The sequence below is a fragment of the Drosophila gunungcola genome, unplaced genomic scaffold (genome assembly GCF_025200985.1).
Source record: "Drosophila gunungcola strain Sukarami unplaced genomic scaffold, Dgunungcola_SK_2 000074F, whole genome shotgun sequence".
In the NCBI taxonomy this organism is placed as follows: Eukaryota; Metazoa; Arthropoda; class Insecta; order Diptera; family Drosophilidae; genus Drosophila; species Drosophila gunungcola.
Genome location: NW_026453237.1, coordinates 139598 through 163453, shown reverse-complemented (window position 1 = coordinate 163453; position 23856 = coordinate 139598). Strand labels below are relative to the sequence as shown.

At 36.7% G+C, this 23856-nt stretch overlaps 2 protein-coding genes across 4 annotated transcripts in view; one reads left to right on the top strand and one right to left on the bottom strand.

Annotated features, from left to right (window-relative positions):
• LOC128264553 (uncharacterized) overlaps positions 1 to 23856 on the bottom strand; it is a 230872-nt gene that overhangs the window by 124509 nt on the left and 82507 nt on the right.
• On the top strand, positions 737 to 23141 carry LOC128264568 (protein TIS11). 3 transcript variants are annotated; one of them, XM_053000123.1, is made up of 4 exons: positions 737 to 887; positions 1710 to 2030; positions 20116 to 20459; positions 21027 to 23141. In XM_053000123.1, the coding sequence occupies exons 2-4, from the start codon at positions 1953 to 1955 to the stop codon at positions 21952 to 21954; spliced, it is 1350 nt and encodes a 449-aa protein (XP_052856083.1). In that variant the 5' UTR covers positions 737 to 887; positions 1710 to 1952; the 3' UTR covers positions 21955 to 23141. The 3 variants fall into 3 exon arrangements, with proteins under 3 accessions (XP_052856083.1, XP_052856084.1, XP_052856085.1); XM_053000124.1 differs by having other exon boundaries at positions 758 to 915; XM_053000125.1 differs by having other exon boundaries at positions 784 to 806.

Genomic DNA, 23856 nt, shown 5'->3' with positions numbered 1-23856 from the left:
AAAACGGTTATATCTCTTAAATTGGTTTATATTTTAGCTTCACTTCCTTAACATTGGTATAGCTTAAACACAACGAAGCAAAAGGTATACGCATTTTCTTTCAAAACAGAGAAAAAAGTATAAATGATCGGTTATTTCATTCACTGCAAACGTTCGAATAAAACACTCATATATTTTGGGCTGTACTTCCGAAAATCCCCGACCTTCATGTATTTTGGGGCCCTGATTATAAATAAATAAGTGCTTTCATCATTAAAAATTCAACCCTTTTTAAAATATAATTCAATTGTCAAAGCACACATTTTATGATTCATTCGTTTAGGGAATGCCCAAATTGTTTTAAATATTTCTGTTAGGAAATCCAAGCTCTTAACCACCGAAGTTCTCAACCATCCGATTAATCGATGTTGGCCACGACTTTTCCCCACCTCTAGCGTTCGAATAATAGCGATCCGACGGTCTGAAAACACACAGATTTTGCCCCGCCAAACGAAAAGGAAAGCAGACAAAAAAAGATGCTGATGTCCAGGGTGCATCTTCAGAAATGTCCTCGATAATGGAGCCGAAACGGCAATGCCGAAATCCATAGCCCTGATCAGTTTTGTTTAAAATTGAAAATCGTAGTTTTGGTAACGGCAATGTTAAATCATCGTTTTCTTAACAGAAGTTATCATTTCATAACATCGATGTGCCAAACATCGATATCACTGATCGAAAATATCGATCACATCAATGTTGGCATCGATGTTCCTCCACCTCTACGATCCGTTGCTCGTCGAGTTCAAACTTCGAGTCCGATCCGATTGGTTGGTTGTTAAGCCGTGCGCCTCTTTTTGTTGTGGTTTTTTGCGAGCGAAGAGCAACAGGACCTCTGCGCCGTATTCAAAGTAATTTTATTTAAAAGCAATTAAAAAGGTGTTTTTTGCTTGTGGTGTTGGTGTTTGTGCGACTAAGTGGATTATTTTTTTGCAATTTTTTTGCAAGTTAATACGCGGTCAGTTGTGCCGGGACACTAAATTTTGTTAAATGAAAAGAAACAGTAAACAGCGGTAGAAGCTCAATATATTTTTTTAACCTATTTTTTTAAGGTGCTACAACAATAGTAAAACCCGTTATAGGTTTTACAAAAGCAACATGTTCAAATAAGCAAACACTCAATTCATTCCATGTGCGCATGTGTGCAGTTGAAAGGACCTAGAGTAGAAGAAGAAGGAGCAAGCGAAGCAACAGGCAAAACACAACAAGAGCACTCGCCGTCTCGATTTTTTTTGTTTTTGAGTTTTCTGGCGCAGCAATGAAATATAAATTACAAACACAGACATCAGATACGACCACCACTAGGGAACGCACACACACACACAAGCCAAGAGGGCGAGAATGAGAGGGGAAAAAGGGGAAAGGGACGAAGCGCAAGCTTATCTCTCTGCTTTTTAAAAACGCGAACGAAGACGATAAAAGCAAAGCAAACACACACACACATGGGACAGAGATCGGCTGTTGCTGTTTAAATATATATTTAAAAAAAAAGTGGGGGAAAAGGAACAAAGCAAAGCAAAGACTCCCTTCTTCTTCTACGTCTTACACATGTGCGTGAAAAATGTCCTGACACACACATGCGCATGCAATAAACAAGCACGTGTAATTTCTGTGGCTCTCCCGTTCCTACTCTTCTCGCTCTCTTCTAATCACTCGCACTCTTTCAATTTTAGCTGATTTTTTTATTTTTGCAATGCAATATTCGCGGAACCAATAACAACAACGACACATAACTCAACTTTCAAGTGCAAAGCAAATAAAAACCAAACCAATATCAGAAAGAAAAAAATAGAGAAAAACAAAACAAAAAAACGCAAAATAAAGAATATTTTCTGTCTTGTCCAGTGGAATAAAAAAAACAACAACAGCAACAACGAAAAAATCAAGATCAAAATCTCTTGAACAAGAACAACAAAATGTCTGCTACTATAGTGCAGAAATCAACGACGGTGGCTAATTCGCATTATTTCGAGTGCGGCGACATATTCCAGGCGGTAAGTTTTAAAGTTTCATCCAATATTTCTAGGTTCCTTATCGAATATTTGACTTGGTTTGTTTTTCCGCTATAGATACATCGGTGTTATTTTCTTCTCTTAGGGGATTTTCACCTAAATTCGTTTTCTAACAATTTCGGTAACTCCTATGTAATGTACATACTTTTATGAGGAATCGTTAAATGGTATTTTATGTTACCCCTTGGTATTTTGGCTTCTTTGAAATAACTGAACTACATTTTGGGCTTCAGAAAAATAAAGTAAATAAAGATATTATATTTTTTGTATATAATAGGGGGCTTTGCGATAGGTCAACGGACATGAAAAAGTAATTACGTGTATGATTTAAGTTGAAAACACATTTTTTATCAAAAAAAAACATTGCAAAAACTCCAGAACTTAAAACCATAATTTTGAGTTCTCTCACTTTAAATATTTTTGGGTCGGCAGCTTAAAACATTCCTAAACCACATGTTTTTTTGGGTTTATTTATTTTGGGAGTTGTATTTTGCGCCGTTTTGTTTTGTGTCGTTAAAAGCAATATGCCTGGTTTGCTAAATTTAATAACTTGTTTTCGATTTTTCATTTCGTTACATTTCCGTTTCGTTACACTTGAATTTGTTGTTTGTTATTCCCCATTATTAAAGCTGATTCATAAATATTATTTTGTCGGTTTGTCAACTCACCAAAACCAGAAAGACACTAAGCGGAAAAAAGAAGAGGCGATATAACGACTGACTGTAAAGTGGACTAAATAATTGCCTGATAAGGATTTTTGATAAGTGTATTGTGATTGTGTGGGATGGGGGCGGGGCATCCTTCTCTTTTCCCCTTCTCTTTGCATTTATTTTTTACAATTGGCGTCATCACAGCAGCATCATTAAAAACAACAAAAACAACAAGACTCGTGATCACTTACTGTTTGTACATATATATGTGTGTATTTGTATGTATTTGTGTGCGTGTTATATTGGCAGCGACGTCGCCAGAGCAGCTGTTGATCGACAACAAATTCGATTAACTCAAGTTCCGGGTTTGGTTTGGCTGGATTTTTGTGTTTTTAAAGATTGCTGTTGTATATTATATATTATTTCTTTTATTTTTTTGTTTGTCTTTGTGTTCGTATTGGAAGTTGCTCTCAAATGAGCCAAGTTAAGAGCTCTGCTGCTGCGCTGCTACTGCGATTACGTACAAATTTTTTTGTCATGCGGTTGGGTTGGATGAAAGAGAGAGGAGTCAAAAGAGAGTGGGAGGAGTGGAGCCCAAATGGAGAAGGGAAAGAAGAGAGCGGGCACCGCTGCTTTTTGTTTTGATTTTCTTGTTGTTCTCTGTTCTGTTTGCAAATTTGCGTAAACTAAAATGCAAAGCCAAAGGGTCAAGTAGTACCACAAAATAAAGGAAAAACACATGAGAGCAAGGAGAAACAATAAAACAAACGACAAATAGGGCCAAGGCAGGTTGACGTCCGTTAAAGTTGCAAATACTTGTTGAATGAACCTTGCCGTGTTATCGATTATCGACACAGCAGCAGCGATTATTCGCATGGAAAATTCATTTGTTTTTTTCATTACGCAGCGCTTTTTGTTATTGCTTTTTGGTTAACTGAGAGAGCAAAAACAAAACAACAACAAATTGCTGCCGAAAGCGAAAGGGCGCAACACAAGCACACACACACATAGAAGCTACTGCAGCGCAACTTTTTCCAGGCGACAATATTGTCGCAATCGCTATGCACACTGAGCAAAAATTTTACTGATAAATCAATATTCTGTAACATATCACAACGATATTGTATATTAAACTTAGAAATACACAAAATCAAGGGACTTTAAAATATTCGCAGATATCTAGATTGAAAGCTCAATATATGGTCAAAAAATATTTGATTATAGATTTTTTTTTGGAATATATTTCAAGCCGACTTAAAAATTTTTTGCCACAGAGCAACAGAGAAAAGGCAAATTCACTTTATCGCAAAAAAAAATAGTTTGTTTCCTCATTTGTTTGGATGGCAAAGTGTCGCAATAGTTGTTTTTGTGAATTTACAAAAACGTTTGGTTTGATGTCTTGTTTTTTCAGTTTGTCTTTCAATGTTTGCGCCACTTTAGTCGGCTGGAATGTGGGATGGAAAGAGGAGAATGGCAAACCTTAAGAGGAGAGAAGGGAGCACCAAATTTAAAATTCACTTTTCGCATAACTTTTAATTTTTCATTTTTGCCTTTGGCTTCAACTTCACTTTATTATGAAATTTATACATATTACCATGTATGCATATGTATGTATGTATACTTATGCAGTTTAAAGTGCACGCTCGATATAGTCAACAAAAAAATAAAATAAAACGATCGGACAAATTAACAAATATTTTTAATTATGTTATGGTCTGTGTTATACTCGATTTTAATTTATTTTCTTTATTTAAAAGATAAAAAAAAATTACCTAATATCACAAATATTTAATTATTAAACCCGTTACTCGTAGACCCCGTAAAGTATATGTGTATGTAGCCAAATTCGATCTGTCTGTCCTTCCGTATGAACGTTGAGATCTCGGAAACTATAAAAGCAAAAGATTTGGGGTTTGACACGCAGATTGAAGTAATTCTTACACCGCGCAAGTTTATTTAAATGTATATACGTATATTTATTTATATATGTATATTCAAAAAGGACCCACGCCCACTCTAACGCCTACGAGTCGCGAAAGTCTGTCATGTCACTCTGACACGCTCTTAGCTTCTAGTGTTGGCAATGCAGTTCGACAGTTGTTATTGTTTTGTGAGGGAAAACTAAGTTTGCAATTTGTTTAACAATAGTTTTTTCTTGTATAACTTTGAAATCGAACCTTTTCTAGCCAACGACATTTAGTTTTGTTGATTTATACATATATTTAAACTTATAAAGCAGAACGCCCACTGTAGTTGTTTTGCCCTTTCGTTTGCTGGTATTTTTTTTTTTGCTGTGTTCAGGCTGAAATGTAAAATGTGCTTAGTTTGTTATATCGAAATCCTCGAACGTAATTCAGCAGTATTACGTTTCAAAAAACTCCTCCCCCTCCGCTCTTTGCGCTCTTTACCTTCATCATCTCCTTCCCCTCCCTCCTTGCCCGTTTCCCTCTCCTGCTGAGAGGCTCACTTACACTTACAAGCGACAAACGGCGACTACTTTTTACGAATATAATTCCATTTCCTGCCAAGGCGATAACAACAACGTTGTCGTTTTATTTTGATCTGTGTTTTTTTTTCTCCCTGAGTGTGTGTTTGCGTTTGTCCCGACGCCATTGCTGCAAGAAGAAGCAGAAGACGTGAGTGGCGGGGGAGGAGAGGAAAAAGGAGTATGAGTAGGAGTAAAAGAGCGAGAGTAGGGACCACCGCTACCTACCTAAAAAAAAAGGCAACTCTTCAATCCTCATTTTCCCCCTCCTTCTTTGTTAACCCTCAGTTCCACCAAACGTCTTTTCAATTCGATTCGATCCGACTCGACTCGATTAATATGCAGCCCCATCCCTAAAGTCCAGGTCCAATACCGTCTATAGTACCCATCCCATCAAAATCCCAGAGTCCCAGTCCACGAACCTCTCACTCTCTCTCTCTCTCTCTCTCTCTCTTACTCTCTCACCCACTCTTGCGCACAGTGCAAGCGCAGCGACAGTGTTGCATGACCAAGAATGTGTTGCCCAAGGAAGAATCTAAATTATATATTTTCTATCAAGAAGTATTAACATTGGCCTAACAGATATATCGAAGGAAAATTAGATTAAATTAAGCGGAGATGGGTTGATAATAAATTAAGTAAAAGCAAAAAAAAACAAGAAGGAAAGCAAACTTCGGCAAGCCGAAGTTCATATACCCTTGCAGCTATTGCATTAATTAAATACTTTTGAAAACATTTAAATTATGATTTACTTGAGTATGTGCTAAAAAAAAACATTGAAACTATGATTATTTGCAGCTCAATTATTAGATAGTTATTTTATATATTTTTATTATTTCTATGGGAGCTATATGCTATAGACGTCCGATTTTGATAAAATTTATACCATAATTCTGAAATAATTAAACATTGCTATATGTCGAAGAACTAAACAAAAAATTAAAAAACAGAAAAGTTATAATTTTTTTCATTTATTTTTCCGATTGTTCCTATGGGAGCTATATGCTATAGTCGTCCGATTTTGATGAAATTGAAACCGTAATTCTGAAATATTAAACCATTACTATATCTCGAAGAACTAAACAAAAAATTAAAAAACAGCAAAGTTATAATTTTTTTTCATTTATTTTTCCGATTGTTCCTATGGGAGCTATATGCTATAGTCGTCCGATTTTGATGAAATTTAAACCGTAAATCGGAAATATTTTACCATTACTATATGTCGAAGAACTAAACAAAAAATTAAAAAACAGCAAAGTTATAATTTTTTTTCATTTATTTTTCCGATTGTTCCTATGGGAGCTATATGCTATAGTCGTCCGATCCGGCTCGTTCCGACTTATATACTACCTGCAATAGAAAGACAACTTTTGGGAAAGTTTCATGCAGATAGCTTTAAAACTGAGAGACTAGTTTGCATATAAACGGACGGACAGACGGACAGACGGACAGACGGACAGACGGACAGACGGACATGGCTAGATCGACTCTCCTAGTGATGCTGATCAAGAATATATATACTTTATAGGGTCGGAAACGTCTCCTTCACTGCGTTGCAAACTTCTGACTGAAATTATAATACCCTCTGCAAGGGTATAAAAAAATGTTTCTTTTTTGTGCAGAAGAGTTTTATTGTTTTTAGTTTAAAGCTATATATCAAGATTGAATTCTTTAATTTCTTGCTTACATTTTTTGTGTAAAGATTAACTTTGAAGTAATGTATTTAGGGGATTTATGTCTTAAATATTTGTTGGAAATACACCTGTTAAATATTCGGCTATAAAATGGCCAGAGTGAGCACATCAGTTAAACTCACTGCTCAACCGGGCACTTCAACTTAGGCATGAGGACATGATTCCGAGGCAACAAGAAAAACAACAACACATTGTCAGCATATTGACTGGCTGACCCTTGAGATATACCCTTGGAGTGAACGGGAGAAAAGATGGGCCGGAGAAGGGGATCGTCGGCTCGTCAAGAGTTTATTACTCGATGGGGGTTGAAATTGAGGATCAAAAGCCCGAAACGTTTTTCGAAAAAATATAAGAAACGTACACATTAGCTGTGTTCAAAATTATAGTGGTGGCTCAATTGTAAAACGCTTACAAAACAAAACTTAAAATAAATTGATTGTTTTGTTTGTTTAAGTAAACTTAAAAATTAATTGGTCAATTTGTGTTTTTTTTTTCACAATAAAAGTGTGTTCTACATATGTATGTACATATATTTCTGTACGACAGTTTGTTTTATGACTAAAATTTATACAATTTGCATGATTTAGCATTTCTTAGATTTGAACTTACTCCGATAAAAAAATTGTTTAAAAATCCTTCATTGCCAACAAATAATTTACTTAATTTTAATTGTTCTTCAATTATTTGTTTCTCCCGTCTTGAAAAATTGTTTTATTATAAAAAATTATTTGCGTGCAGCGCTACTGACTGCTTATTATTAGTACTGTTATTGTTGTTGCTGCTGCTCTCTTATCGTGCAGTTGTAAAAAATACAAATAAAAAACAAAAAATTAAATACAAAACATATGTGTGTGTGTGTGGCGTTGCTTTGTCGTCGCTTTGCTATCTCGCCCACACCAACGCACTGCCAGCGGCCCCCACTCTCTAACACTCTCGCTCTGGCCTGGCTTTGCCAGTTGAGTGTGTGGGGGAGGAAGGGAGGCAAGGAAAGAGAGTGGAAGAGCAAGCGAGTCAGGCAGGCGTGCGCACTGGGGGCAGCTTTCCATTGGCTAGAGCGTGATGGAGAAGACAGGCCAAGACACTTCATATTCTATTGTCATTTGTTGTTGCTGTAATCTTGAAATTGTCTTGGCTGTACGGTGCTCATTGTTGTTGGTATTATTGCTAATGGCCGCTCAATTGAGTGCCAAAGTACATCTCGGTTCTCCCTCGCTTCTCCTTCCCCTTCGCCCCCATTTGTTTGTTTGTTGTTTGCATGCACAGAAAGAAAAAAAAAAACTTATCCAAAGATAAATTTGATGATTTTTTACATATAGTTTGGGAACAGACTTTAGAATTGGAATTTCATGGGTGAATTTAGAATATTTATAAAGGAAAAAAAATTATAAAAAAAATCGTTGAAAAGCGGGGCACATTACTGCAACTAAACAATTTTCTTGACCTTTTTTTTTTCAAATGAATATCAATTTGGTATTGATCGTGCATTTTTTTTCTGTCTGTTTGAAGTCTGGTGTATTTGCATTTAGAATCGATCTTAAGTTTAATTTTCCCCCGAGTTCTGGGAATGTGTGGAATATATTATTATCTACGGCTTATTATTCGCAGAGTACGATGTAACAACCCGTGTCTCCCCTTTGCTGTTTTCTTCGCTTATTAATTTTGTTAATATTTCCATTATGCTGGCTGGCATTTGCTGTTCAAGCGTTTCATGCGGGCCACCCTACAAAAGTTGCGCTTGCAACATTTTCTTTTGTTTTTCTGATTGCCAATCCCAAAACGAAATCCACCGAAAAATCCAATCCAATCGAATCTATTATATAATAAAGTTGCAATCGAATGCGGACGCTGGCAGCGCAGTCGACGTCAACAGAGCCCCGTTTGTTTAGTAGATTTCCATTCACATTCACTGTCGCTTTTTGATCGTTGTTGCTTTTGCTTTTTGGTTTTGCTTTGTGGCTTTGTATTTGGTTTTACGGGTTTTGCCCGCTAGTGCTGTTTCTTTCTGGCACACACATATTACAACTGGTTTTGCAGGACAACAATAAGGTAATACATATGAGTGTTTGTTTCTCTGTTCTGTTCTAGGCAACCCCCGATAAATTTTAATCACGATTTCGATCGGATTTTTGTTTTAGAGAGTCCCACAACCACGTGTTCAACACATTCTCAACATGTTGGTTTTCATCCTGCCCCTGCCCTTCTTTCCCTCTCCCCTTTTTCTACACAGAAAATAATACACGTGAGATGGCATTACAAAATGCCAGGTTCAAATCTTTCCGCCGCCCAAATAATTTGTATATTATTAACATATTTTAATATCAGTTTAAAATGTGCAAAAATATAGTTTTGCAATTACTTACCAAAATAAATTAAATTATTGTTATCTGGCTCAAAAATATTTTATATACATATGTATGTATGTACATATGTATTTTTTCTTTTGTGTATCCCTAATTGTTGCTTCTGGTTCTTTGTTTTGTTTGTGCGGGTTATCAAATAGCCGATAAATTATTGGCGCAAGAAAAGGGAATGAGAAATAGAGAGTCAGGAACAACGGAGAAGAAAATTAAAAGGAAAATTAAAAGCAACCTGTGGAAGCGAAGTAGCGATGTAAAGAGAAGGATCGAGGAAGTACGAGTAAGAGATAAATATTGGCTTTGCTTTTCGGTTGTGGACTGGACTTACCGATTCCTTCTAGACAAGGAGCCTCCACTGCTCTTTTTTATCTTTACCCCATTATCATCGTTCTTTTGGTGCATTTTTTTTAATTAAAAAAACTGATATTATTTTAAATAATGAATTTCCCATTTATAGTAACTCGAATGTGTGTGGTTTAAACTTATAAGATATCATATTATGTATTAATCACTGTTATATTTGGTAATCCCTTCAATATGTTTATCCAATTATAACTCAATTTGAGTGAAAGTAAAACAAGTAAAACAATCAAATAAAAATATTATAAAATATTAGTGAAATCATAGTCAAAATCCAAAAATGTATAAAAAAACATGTTTACTTTATAGCTATTTACAAAATTGTTTTTGCTGCCGTCACTTTGGTAATCCAAACAAATCTTTTAAATGGAATTTTACCGCAAATACTTTGTACGGCTTATCAAATCAATATTTTCTGACCTTTCATTGTAAATTCTAGAAAATTCCAATTGCCTTTGGAATGGAATCTCTGTTTTTGGGTGATCTCAGCTTTATTTTAGCTAGAAATAATTTAGTTTCTTTCCCTTTTTTTCTTAGCGTTTTTTTTTTGGCCGAACATGCAGTTTTTGTTAGCTGTTGTTTTCGTTATGTTTTCGTATGTTGTTTCTTTTCTTAGTTTAGTTATTGTTGTACATCGTTTTTTGTTGATTGTATACTAGTTTCAGATGAGCTTTGCTTATCGCTTTTGAGTAGCAACAAATACACCAGCGAGCGAAAGATTATTACTATATGAACTAACTAACCCAATAATAAATTTTCTTATCACATTAAATCACACACACACACTGCTGCACTTTAAAACGCGCGTGTGTCAACAGAGAAAAAGCAACGAGGTGAAGAGACGTCGTTTCTTCTCAATCTATACTTAAAATGTGTGTTTTTCCTTCTTTATTTTTTTTTTATGATTTACGTGCCTTCCCTGCACTTGTGAGACTGAGGAAAAAGAGCACATACAAGTGTGCATAGGAGAGATAGGACAAGTTGGAAAGGGGGGTTTCGGTGGAAGATTGCGAGGGGGTGGGCTGCGGTGCGGGTCACTGCCACTGCCATGTGCTCACAAACACTGGCAGACATTTGCCGGGCAGAGTGATAAGCACCCCAAAACATCGAGAAAGAGAACAGAATACAGAACATAATACACAATAACTACAGAAATTGCTGAGCTTATGTTTATCAGAAGATGATATTCATATTTTCCTACTTAACGCCATAAATTTAGAGCACAGCCACACCGTCAAATATTTCTAGAAGTTAGGCACACTAATTTAAAGGTGTCCATAACTGCGGCTACTGTTTTATCAATAACCAAACATTTTCAACATTCTATTTTTTTATCGACTCAAAATGTCTACCAAGAGCAACAACCACACAACGCAAATTTCAAGAAAACATTCCATGATCTGAAAAAAGGAACTTTAGGTAAATATTTAAATAGATATGGAATCCTATTTTTATTGAAAAACCGCACTTCTCTTACAATAATTTTTTAGTTTATAGGTTAATGGGTAGTATGACGTGTACATACGTTTTCAGTTACAACTCAGATCAATTTTAAAACTATAACAAATAACATTGTCTTGACGTTATTTTTTTTCTTAAAATATTCGATTTAATTTAAATTTATTTATTTGATTTTTTGTGTTATACCCCCATATACATACATTTTTCATGGCTTGTTTTTCGTAATTCGGGCTTTATATAGGACCAGTAAAACACAAACGAATCAATTTCGAAATGTTTGTGCTGCCTCACATTAAAGCTTAGCTCCGCTATTGTATTGTTTTGGAACGTATGTATTTAATCGAGTTCAGGTCGCGGCTAGGGATTTATTTTATATCATTTGTCCTCAAGGGAAATACAAGCAGCGATATGTGAATGATGGTGATTGGAAGTGGAAAGTAGGTACCGAAATCCACTCCACACTCTAACGAACGGAGGGAACCCAACTGAAAACGAGTTCCCCGATAAGGTTCGACGCTCTGGACACCCCGTCGTCTGATAAGGAAATCATGACTGGAAAAAGGGGATACTAAAGAGGTAAAGGGCTGCAAATGGAACAGAGCAGAGGTTAGGGCAAGGGCAAATGGGCAAGGGGAAAGAGGTCGGGGTGTAGACTCAAAGTGTTTCCCGAACCTATAAAAACTCTAGAACGGAAAATGGTGGGCACCAAAAGCATACATTGGTCATTTACTCGTTGTGTATCTGACCAAACAGGCAAACAATTTGCTATCTGGAATTCTTAAAGAAAGGGGAAATTTAATGGAATTGATATGAGTGACATTTAAAAATGTGATTGAGCGAAAATGTTTAAAACTTAAGCTTGTGTGACAAAAAATTTTCACACACTGCACTTCTTTAAACCTTTAAACTTAATCAACAAAACTAAAAAGTAACAAAGCTTTTTCTCTGCAAAAAATATTTTTATTTGGATATCTTTATTGCGTGAGGGGCTTTTATATAAGTTTCAACTCTGTAACAACTGGGAAATAGGAAATTCAATATATCAAAATATGTAATTGGAGTGTTTGTTTGTTTAAAAGAAATGCAGAAAATGCATTTCTCTTTTGCGGTTGTATTGTTAGACATTAATCACTTTTAAAGCAATTTTTATGTGCTTCCGAAATCTATCTTCCGGATTTTGTCAAATTTACTAAGCTCCGTTAAAAGCTTTTTGTTACTTATCATGGAAAAGTGTTATTTTTAGTGGTTTTATTACAAAACGAAATTATGTAAAACGAAATGTATAGTAAAGCATAGAATTATGATAAGGATTTTACTTACAAACATTTCTGAAACCATATCAGAGAAATGTTCTGCCTATTTATATGTTACATAGTAAGTAACATGAGATATATGTACATATGTATTTGTGCTTAAGATTACCTTGAAAATATGTTACCTTCCACATTTTCTTTCTACTATCTCTATCTTCATCTCCCTCCCACTTTGCTCCCATTCGAAACTCTCCATTTCGATTGCATAACGGTGGCTTTGTCTTTTCGTCTCTTTCATCCTCCTTTCGTTTGTGTGTATGCAAAAGGTCTCCATCATCCGTCCCCCTTTCTCCATTTCACTCTTTTCCTTACTCCTCCCCGTCTTGCTCCTCATTTTGCATTTGTTTGACTGGTTTGCTTAAGCAAAACAAAAACGGCAATTGCAACATTTTATATGTATTTCCCTTCCTTTTCGCTAAAAAAAAATCAGCAATAAAAAACTGCGCAAACGCAACGTGAAGCAGACAGCGAAGTCGTCGGAATTTCGACAGCGGAAAAATAAGAAAATGATTATGTTTTATTTTATTTTATTTTATTTTATTTGAATGCTCATCGATTAAAGACGGAACCCCCTTGGATACAAAATTCGTTTTGTGATTGGGATGTGTTATTTTTGTTCGATGTCACTGCCAGATTTCGTATCTGTACAGTAAGCATTCAATATAGTGGTAACCATAAAACACAACACTTATAATCTTTTAGAAATCCTCGGATTTTGTGTGTTGATTTGAAAAATATAAAAAATATTGTTACAGTAAAAATTTTGGGCAGTTCCTAAGTGCCCTACCATTATGTATGTTACGAACGTTTTTATAAAAGTAGTATTCACTGTATTTCATTGTTTTTATTGTTGTGGTGCTCCGAATTTAGCAAGGCCAAGTCGTTGTGAAGTTTTCTTTTCTTGTGTTTTATTATGTGATTTTCGTTGTTGCCAATTATTATTATGTGAGCCGGTTCGAAATAAAAAAAAAACACAAGGAAAAGAAACAACAAAATGTACAAGAAATAATACATGAAAAATACGAGGAAAAAGAAACGAAACGAAGCGAAGAGGAAGATAAAACGGCGGACGCTTGGCAATGAAACGAAACGAAACTGGCACGGCAGTTGCGCATGCGTCTTGTTTGCTCCTCCCCCTACACCTCTTTGCCTTCCTCTTTATTAACCTCCTCCCCCCTTTGTTATTTCGCTTACCAAATATTAACAACGAACGGATGGACAATGCAAACGACACGAAATGTGAAATGCTCCATTCGACGATTCGACCTAGACCTCAATCGATGGATGGCCCAAACCCAAACCCAAAACTGAAAACCCAAAACCGAAACACCATTTAAATTTTTATTTATTTAAGCCAAGAGTTCCAGGCCTTTGGCAACATTATGTAAATTGTTATGTGACCGGTTGGTATATTTGTTTCTTTTCCTTAATCGACAGAAACTATAATAGCACAGACATCAATTTAAGATTATGAAACAACTTACAACTTAGCCATAGTTTTTTAAATGTTGTAACTTTTAATATAAGGTTATTTTCGTTCTTCTTGAATATATTTCCTTTCTAATTTCAATTTTATGTTTTTAATCCATTTTCAAATTTATGCAACTGTTTTTAATGGATTATAAAGGTTTAATAAAACATCTTATCCATATATAGGATATAATGAAATTTAGAGTTATTTAAATTTAAATTTCTTACTTATTTAACATTTATTTATTAATAAATGTTTTGTTATTTATAATTATTAATGTTTGCAACTTTTTAGAGAATAGGAAATAGTCTAAGAAATACTTTCTTTATTTAATTAAAATAAGTATTTAAAAATTCCCTACGTAACTTGAATCTACAAAACAATACATATATTGAAACGGTTTCGTTCAGTGCAACACGTTGTTTTGAGCGCTTTATCAGTTTGTAGATCATGTTTTGGAGGGGGTTACTGCGGTGGGGGGAGGGTCCGAAAAGGGGCTGGGGGAATGGGGATCGGCGATAGACCAGGGGAAGGAGTGTCGGGGCTACCGCGTCTGTTCTAGATTGTTTTGTTGTGTGCTTTCAGCCCATCAATCGATCAAAAGTGATCAGTGATCAGCGGCTGAGAATGGAAAGGGAAAACGCGAGGCAGAAGTGCATTGCAATGCAAAATGCAATAGAAATTGAGATGGAAATCGAAATGGAATGCATGTGAATGAGAATGAAAATGAAAAGCAATGAAAAACTCGCATGACAGCCGCATGTGCTAATTACCAATTCAAATTTGCCAACAATTAAAATCAATGCGAGGTTTTGTTTAATGTGAAAACAAAATAAAAACAAAAATTAGTAGATGGGGGTATGATTTTGATATTTGATTTTATTCAAATTGATCTGCGGCTTTGCCGCTAATCAAATTTCGTTGGAAGAAATCTCGCACTTTGCATAGAAAATTTGAGGCTTACCTTGAACTTTAATTGAACCGCAAAGATCGTGTGTGTAAATATGGAAATAAGATGCGTATATTTATCGGATCTTTATCTGTGCGATTCGATCGATCATTTCATATATACCCATCCCTAACCAAATGTAAATGCCTGGCTTTAATTGCTAATGTTATTCCTCAGGCGATTAATAGATGCGAATACTCATATACAGTGATGGTCGGAATAATAGTGCCAAATAAAACTTTAATGCCTATTATTGTGTTGATTTAACTTTTTAATGCAAAGGTATCATGATAGCTTATTTAACCATTGTTTTTCTTTTAATCAAATATATAAAGGGATTACTGAAAGAAAAAAAATATTGAAAATGCTACTTTCCCTATATTATATATATAATATTTGGCAAGCTTAAATCTTACAATTGGTGCCGCCACTGTATAGATACATAGTAGCGCCACGCCCCCTCGCCTCTTTCCATCTCTTTTTAGTCGTTCGTGCAGGTTGTTCAGGTATTATAAATAACACTCAATAATAACTTTGTATTCATTTTCAATTCGCATATATGAACAGAATAAAAATCTGTCTGGGTGTGTGTATGGTTTTTTTATAATTTTATTTTACCATTGTATTGGTGTTAGCTCATCGAGGTTATGGATATTGCGTCGTCGTCATCGCGATGTTGTTGCTTTTATTGGTACGGCTTTATAAACCAGTTAGTCCAACCGAAAAACAACAAAAAACAACAAAAAAAACAAAAAAAACAACAAACCAACAACAGCAGGTCTTCAGCATCTCGCACACACCACCACTGACACGAAGACCGGTGTATCTGTGTGTACGTGTTTATGAGACACAAACAAGTAAGCAGCAACAACAATCGCCGATCTTACCTAACAGCCCGTGAGCCAAGACCTGAAACACACACTCGATAAGATATATACACATCTGCATAACTATATCTTTCCATATGTATGCTATGGGTTAACCGAAAAGTAATAAAGAAACGCTTAGGAACCGAAATTTGGGTGGCGATTCTTGTTAAAGATCTTAACAATTGCCAAATGTACCAAAAGTTTTAGCAGATTACAAACAAGTAAGGTCCAATCTTAAAAAGACGAAATTTGGGTGGCAAATATTATTGCATATAAGGATAGTAAAAAAAGTTTAAAAAAAAGTGTGTATGAAAACATTTCCGTTATTTATTTATTTATTATGATATTACAAATCTAAATGGAACATTTGCATTTCATATCGTAGAAAGTAAAACAAAAAGTTTAAAAGAAAAAAAAAAAGGTGTAACTTCTTCTGTTTTAGTGCAAACAAAAGAAAATCTAAACTTTTGTTTCAATTAAAATAATTTGTATTGCGTTAAAAATAATAAACTTTGATAACGACTTAGGTAATTGGGCTTCACAACTTCTTTAATCTGTACTTAAAAGCAGCACTCTTGGCCTAAATAAATTAAGTAATGAAAATGCATTATTTGTATTTCGACATGTTTCCGAATTTTAAATTTCGAAAATAGAAAAATTTGCAAAAAAGGCCTCAAACTCAAAGTCTATTGCCCGTAACTCCCGCTTTCCTTCCGTCTCTTTTTCTCTTGGCCAAACAACGCTTATCCCCCATTCTGCCTATCTCCTTCCCGCCCACATACTCTCTTTCCCTTTCTCTTTCTAGTCTTCAGTTGTTGTCTTAACCCACCGCAACAATGAAACGGAAAACAGACAACAAAAACACCAGGCGGCCAAAACACAAGTGGCAAGAAGCAGTGTGATGATAGCGGGGGGCGAAGAGAGGAGTCGTCTACTAGCAACAAGTAGAAGAAAACAAGAAGAGGTAGAAGATGAAAAATAAGCCAAACCATGACTGAAAGAAAAGTAAACTTATTTTCATTTTCAAATGAAAGGGAAATTCTCGCCTAGACGAAAGAAACAGATGTGGAGCCTTTAATAGAAAGAGACAGCGAGTTGGCAATAGAAAGAGAGCGATGCATAATACATAACACGGGAAAACGGCGCAAAAAGCAAGACCAAAACAGGAAAAAAGAACAAAAACAAAAGTTTTGAAACGAACCGCAGATCTATGTAGCTTCGTACTCACATCTCCTTCGTACTCCCCGTCTTCTGCCAAAATGAGTCTTAATCTTGTTTTTACACAAATACACAAAAGAAAGAGGGGTTAAGAGAGTGGCGGAGAAGAGAGGTAGATTGTCTTGAAGTTGTTTTTCGAACACGTTTAAAAGGAAAAAAAACGTTCCGATATTCCCCTTTCCTCTTCTTTGCCCCTTTCCACCACACTTTATCACCCATTACTCACCCCATACAAATCGAGTTTATGCGAACCTCTCTTTGCGAAATCAGTTCACGAATCGGAGTCATAACTTGACCATGAATTCAAAGTCGTCGGTCCCAAAACAGCTGTGCAAAATTAAACAAAACTAATTGGCACACAAATAATCGTAAGAAAGCGACGAGTTTGAAGGTTACCTTTGGGGTTTTTCGTTGCGGAAGTGCGATTTCTTCACCGATTCCGATTTTCACTTACGAACAGAGTTTGTATTGCTAATCGGGAATTTGGGTTGCGTTCCAATTTCTTATTCATGTTTATTTCAATTTTCTAAGTGATCAGTTTTCTTTTGAAATACAATTACTATACTGAAGCCGGATGTTATAAGTTACATGTAATAAATAGAATTTCGTAATCCTTTACTAAGTAAAAGACAGGTTACTAAACATTACACAAGGTTTTTTTTTCGTACCTTTGCCAATGCATATGAGTAATTCTTCTCAAGGGTAGCTTCTGTGCAATTTTTATGAGTTTTAAATGAAGAATTCGTAAATTAACAGGCATAAACTTGGATCTTATTTATGATACTTGGTGCAAGCCAAAGGCAAAAAGCAAAATCAAATGCTTGAGCAGAAGGCAGCAACCGTATCCGCAGTCTCAGTCGCATCGATGCCGTAAGCGTTAAAGTTGGTCAAAAATAAAAAGAAAAAAAAAAAAAAACAGCGCCAAAGGTTTGCTAAACTTGTTGCGCTTGCTCGTTAATGTTTTTTCTTCCTTTTTACTGCTGTCTGCGCAGAAGTTACAGACTGAAATTGAAACTGAAACTGAGAAACTAAAAACAGAGTTGCCAGGTGATCGTCAATGTCAGCTGACTAATTATCTATGATGTCCAGGAAGTTCCGTTTATTTAACAACCGAAAATTCTAGTGAAGAAATAAATAATAATAAATATTTTTAAATATATGCACCCAACATTAGTTGACCTAAATTCAAAAAATATTTTATTAGTATTATAGTTTAAAAAACCTAACTGAAAAGTAACTTAACTTAGCTAAATATATTTGTAAACTTGGAGCACTTGTTTTGCCTTGTGTTGTTTACCTCAAAAGGGTGGTACTTCAAAGATATATTGTAATTTTTACCTCATTTAGTCATGGGTCCAATCTTTGTTCTCTAGTAGAAAGGTGGTACCCTTCAATGCCAATGCCAATGGTGAAATAAAAGTGAAACAAAAATCAAGACACGATGCCAAATGGGACGAATGATAAGATAAGCGATCGACAACAAGTACAACGGGTATATGGCTTCTAAACTGATTGGGCAGGCAAATTAATTAATTGAACATTTAAATTGTTTTGTTTCGTTTCGTTTGGCCGGTTCTGGAATTACTCATGAAAATTCAAGGAATGTGTGTTGTTGAAATCGGAGCAAAGATAACCTAAATGAAGTGCATATGTATATAAATATTTATTTGTTATGTGCCTCATCTGTCTGGCTGCTTTTTAATGTGTCGTGACATCCCATTTCATTCTCTCGAGATAACGAAGCTCTAAGTGGGCTATATCGTTCTGTAATCGCAACTTGGGTCATTTACAGTCGGGCATCTGTGAGTTGAACAACCAAAATCTAAATCCTGAGACTCGTGGTTACTTAAGATTTCGTTGTCCATTTCACCAATAATAAACTTTTCTTTGTAATTAGAATTTTTTTTTTTTATTTGTTTTGCGTTTTATTATTTGTTAATTGTTTTTAATCTTTTTTTGGTTCAATCGATGTTATTATACAAATTTGTATGAGTAACATTTACAGCTGATGGTTTCTGAACTCTTAATACTTTAATCAATTTTTGATGGGGTCTATGCGTCATTTATATTCCCTTAATTTATTGGTATTTGTCTTTAAAATTCTTTATATTTTCTTTTTAATTATTTATATTTTCTGTTTTAATTTTTTTTTTTTAAATCTCTTATGGATTTGTTTATTAAACCGTCAGCCTGGAAACCCTGTTTTAAGTCGGTGCGCATGCGCCACCGCCACATGCTGTCCCTCTTGCTCTCTTTTGGCATCACCGCACACCCTCTATATATCGTTTTCATTCGCACTTGTTGAGCAAGCCAACCAGTTTTTCGTCTGCGGAGAGTGGCAAGTTGAGTTGGGTTTTTGGAAAGACAGAAAGAGGGGGGCTTACAGAGGGCGGGTGGTGCTGAGGCGGTTGATTACTGGTTGGGCCCCAAAATTGTTGTTGGTGTTGGTGATGGTGTTGTCTTTTTCGTAGCTCCGGCTTTTGAGGTTCGGTTTTTTGAGCTTCAGCTTTTCTGCCTGCCTTTCGTGTTGTTGGCTTGAACTTGAGCTCTATACATATGTAATTGGTGGTGGTTGTTGTTAGTTGTGGCCACGCTTGATGGAGTGGGCTAAGTGCCCGAGTGTGTGTGTGTGTGTGTGAGTGTGTGTTAACTGGTTGCATAACATGTTACAGCATCGCACGAAAATGAACAGGCCAAGTCAGACGTTGCGTTCCCAAAAAAAGAAACAAAACCGAAACTGATGACGACACGAAAAGGGGGGCTTAAAAGAGTGGTAAAAAAAGGGGGCGGAAAGGGGGGGCGCAAAGGGGGGGCTGGCTAAAAAGTTATAGCAAAAACAGGGTTGGGGGGGGTCTTAAAAAAGAGAGGTAGCTGGTTTTTCTTGGCGCTTGTTTAATGTCTGGAAAATTATAACATTTTTGTGTGCCTTTTGCAATATTTCTCAGTCGTCTAGCTGGTTGGCTTTTTCTGTTTTTTTTTTTTTTTTTTTTTTATTGTTTATTTGTGTTTTTCTGTTTTTGCTTATAGGTCAAGTTAAAAGTAAAAGTAAGCTTGGCTGTTGGCTTTGTGCTGCTTTTGCTTTTTGGCTTTGTTTTCGGCGGCGGCTCTTTTTACATCCTCTCTTTTTTTTTTTTTTTTTTTTTTTTTGGATTTTTGGATTTTTGCGAAATATTCGCTTGTTACGTATACGCCCGAGAGACACAGAAATTGATTTTGGTTTTTCGCCTTCTGCATTCACAGGTGGCCAGCGACCGCGATCGCGATCATCTCCAGCAGCAACAGCAGCAGCAGCAGCAAGTGGAGCTCGTCCTGGACAGCAGCAACATGGAGCAGCAGCACCAGCAGCCACATCGCCTTCATGGCGCCCTCACACGCACCATTTCACAGCCGGCCCAGCAGCGCCATCAGCTCATCCAGCAGCAGCAGCAGCAGCAGCAACAGCAGCAACAGCAACAGCAGCAACAGCAACCGGTGGTGGCCAATCTGGTGACCATCATCGAGAACCTGGGCAACATGAACCTGCACCGTAAGCTGGAGCGAACGCAGTCGGAGCCACTGCCTCAGCAGCCGATGAATACCTCCAGGTAAGGAAAATAACCAAAAACCAAAGGGATAGGGAAAAAAGGATATAAATAAAAATAAACCTCCTCACAAAAGCCCAAAATCTTAGTTCATTTAAAATAAATTGTGTATAGGGACTTATTTAACTGTACTCATTTAACATTAAACTAGGAAATCGGTAGATTAAACTTCTATGGACTTTGGCAACTTAATTCAAGTCCCAATGTAGCGTTTTATTGAGACATTTTCCAATTTCTGCGTAAACAAATAAGTTAAAATGTCCTTAAATTAAATTGTAAAAAAATATCCAAAGCAAAAACAGTGAATATACAAAAAACCAGTAACCATATTTTAATATTTACAGTGAAGGCTTTTCTTTCGTCCTTAAACATTGTAGTAAAAATTAGGTGTTAGGGCTTAATACAAATACAATTGCCAAGATTGGTATGTGAATTTAAAGAAAACTAATAGAGAAAGCATAGAAAATTTGGCGTTCCTTTTAAAAGAAACCCTTTAATAAGACAAGATCACTCTTCAATGACATGCCTCCTTAAGAGCTCCAACTAATTTCTTTAAATTAACATTTCCAGGTACAAGACGGAGCTGTGCCGCCCGTTCGAGGAAGCCGGAGAATGCAAGTACGGCGAGAAGTGTCAGTTCGCCCACGGATACCACGAGCTGCGCAACTTGCAGCGGCATCCCAAATACAAGACGGAGTACTGCCGCACCTTCCACAGCGTGGGCTTCTGTCCGTACGGACCGCGCTGCCACTTTGTCCACAATGCGGACGAGGCCCGTGCCCAGCAGGCGGCTCAGGCAGCCAAGTCCCAGTCCTCCCAGTCGCAGTCGCAGTCGCAGTCGCAGAATCAGCAGCAGCAGTCGTCGCCGAACTTCTCATCGAAGAGCAACCAGAACAGCAATAGCAACAGCAGCAGCAGCAGCAGCAGCGGCAGCAGCAACATCAGCAACATCAGCAACATCAGCAACAACAGCAGCCAGTTCTATCTGCCACTAAGCCCGCCGCTGAGCATGAGCACGGGATCGGACAGGGAATCGCCCACCGGCTCGTTGTCCCTCAGTCCAACCAACTCGCTGACCAGCTTCCCGTTCCACGATGCCATGCAGCAAGGCTACATGGCCTCCAATGGCGGCACGAGCAACAGTTCCGCTTCGTCCACATCCTCGGCCTCTGGACTGGGTCTGGGCATGACCATGGGCATGGGAATGAGCCAAGGCATGGGCATGGGCATGGGACAGGGCATGGGCATGGGTATGGGTCATCATGGACCCGCCACGCCACCCGAGAGCCCCAATGTACCCATTTCGCCAGTGCATACGCCGCCGCCGTACGATGTGGTGGTCAGTGGATCCGGAGTGGGCAGCGCCAACGGCAAGCAGCTGCTGCAGAAGAGCGTTAGCACACCGATGCAACAGGAGGAGGCGTCCAGGCTGCCGGTTTTCAACCGTCTGAGTTCCGCCGTTGAGGCCTACCAGCAGCAGTCCAATTTGGGACTCTAAGAAGGAGCGAGCCAGCCAGCAAATGACGTCCCACAGACACAAAAACAAACCCTATCCAGCATCCACTCACGCCCATCAAAGCATCCCTCCATCAACAACAACAGCATCTTTGACAAAATCTCAGTAACGACCAACCCATGGAAACTGGAAAGAACTCCCGTGCAATCCAAAATAGCAAAACCAAATTACCCAAAAAGGCAACTGGATTTCCGGGGCGCTTAAAATGCAGCACAAGTGTACAACAAGTATACGCCACCGAAAAAGCAGGCCACTGCCAAGCACACACACACACATGCCTCCCCTAAAATTTTGTGAAACGATCTTTGATATGATTTCTCTCAAGCTGTGACAGTCAATCGTTTTCGTTAGATATGAGAAGGACCGAACCGCAGACGACGGGACGATTAGGTAGATGGTAGATAGATACGTAAATGACAAACAAACAATCCAAGCAAACGATGATCTTAAACTAAAAACTAAACACTAAATACTAAAAACTAAAGAAAAGTGTAAGCAGAACACGAAACATTCTTTAAACTGGACAAGATGATAAGATAAGGACGAAAACGGACTATTGGGAATCTTCAGCAAATGTTGCTCAAATCAAAATCAACAAACGGCCAACGACGAACGTGAATATTCGTTCCTGCATTTATTATAGGACCTACTGCAGTGCACCCATTAGAGCCCCTGCACACACCTGTCGCTTTTGTTCAATATTTATATGCCACGCAATTTTGGATTAGTCTAATGTTAAAATTGATTATCGGTATATATACATATGGCCAGCACCTGTATATATCCTCCGATATGGAGGAAAAAAAAAGAGAGAGAGAGTAGAGAGTTGGTCCCATGTCTTCCAATCCAACCCAATCCAATCCAACCCAATCCAATCCAATCCAATCCAAGCCAAGCCAATCAATTAATCAATCAATCAATACAGATGATAATGATAGAAACGGACAGAAACGAAGTTAAGGAAATTCTTTAATTTATTATTTTTTGCTAAATTTATGTAATAGAGAACGTTGTGTATATACGAGAGTTAATATTTTGATAAAGTTTATAAATTATATTTACCAATTACATTACGATTACGGTTACATGATGATGATCTTGGATGATATGAATATTATTGATGATATACCTCTGCAATTTGTGCAACCAATCACAACAACAAACAAACACCAACAACAACCAACGAGCAACAAACAATTTTTCGTCTTGAAAAGAACTTAATTATGGAATTCAGTCATTGATTTGACCTTTTTTTTTGTTTGAATGACTACGATTCTTTGTTCTGTTTAAATCGATCTATGAAATGGAAATGCTGATTTTTAACACCATAATTTATTTTCACGTCTATTTACATAAAACATACCAGATATATTTTATATGCAATTAATGTTAATAATTTATGAAAACAACACATGCGAAACACTCAGACACACACACACACACATATATATATTTTGACCATTGATAATTTTATGTTTTTTATATGGTATATGCGACAGATCATTTTGTTTATTATATATTATTTTTATTTAATTTATTTTACAACTCTTTCTTGATTTCTTCTATTTTTGGGTGCAGTTATATAATTTTTAGTGTTATGAGAGAAACCCTTAATTTATATACAACTTATATAAACTATATTATAACTATTATGCTTACGCCGATGATTATGAAGTACATGCAAATGTAATAAAAACGGAAAAAACAAAGGAAAAGCCTCAACAAAAAAAAACCTATTTAAACTATTTATGTAGGGAAAACCGATTGTCGATCTTTGTATGTGCCGGAACGAAAAATACTAATCAGAAAAGGCCGAAAAGCGGAAAAACAAAACAAAAACAAACTGAGTACAGTGTTAGACATGTAAAATTAAGGGAACAAAAC

What these genes read in the sequence shown, in the direction of transcription:
- LOC128264568 (XM_053000123.1), top strand. Translation starts at nt 1,953, where the DNA reads ATGTCTGCTACTATAGTGCAGAAATCAACGACGGTGGCTAATTCGCAT. An exon ending in GCGGCGACATATTCCAGGCG is followed by an intron (nt 2,031 to 20,115) that starts GTAAGTTTTAAA and finishes CTGCATTCACAG; the next exon opens with GTGGCCAGCGACCGCGATCG. An exon ending in CAGCCGATGAATACCTCCAG is followed by an intron (nt 20,460 to 21,026) that starts GTAAGGAAAATA and finishes TAACATTTCCAG; the next exon opens with GTACAAGACGGAGCTGTGCC.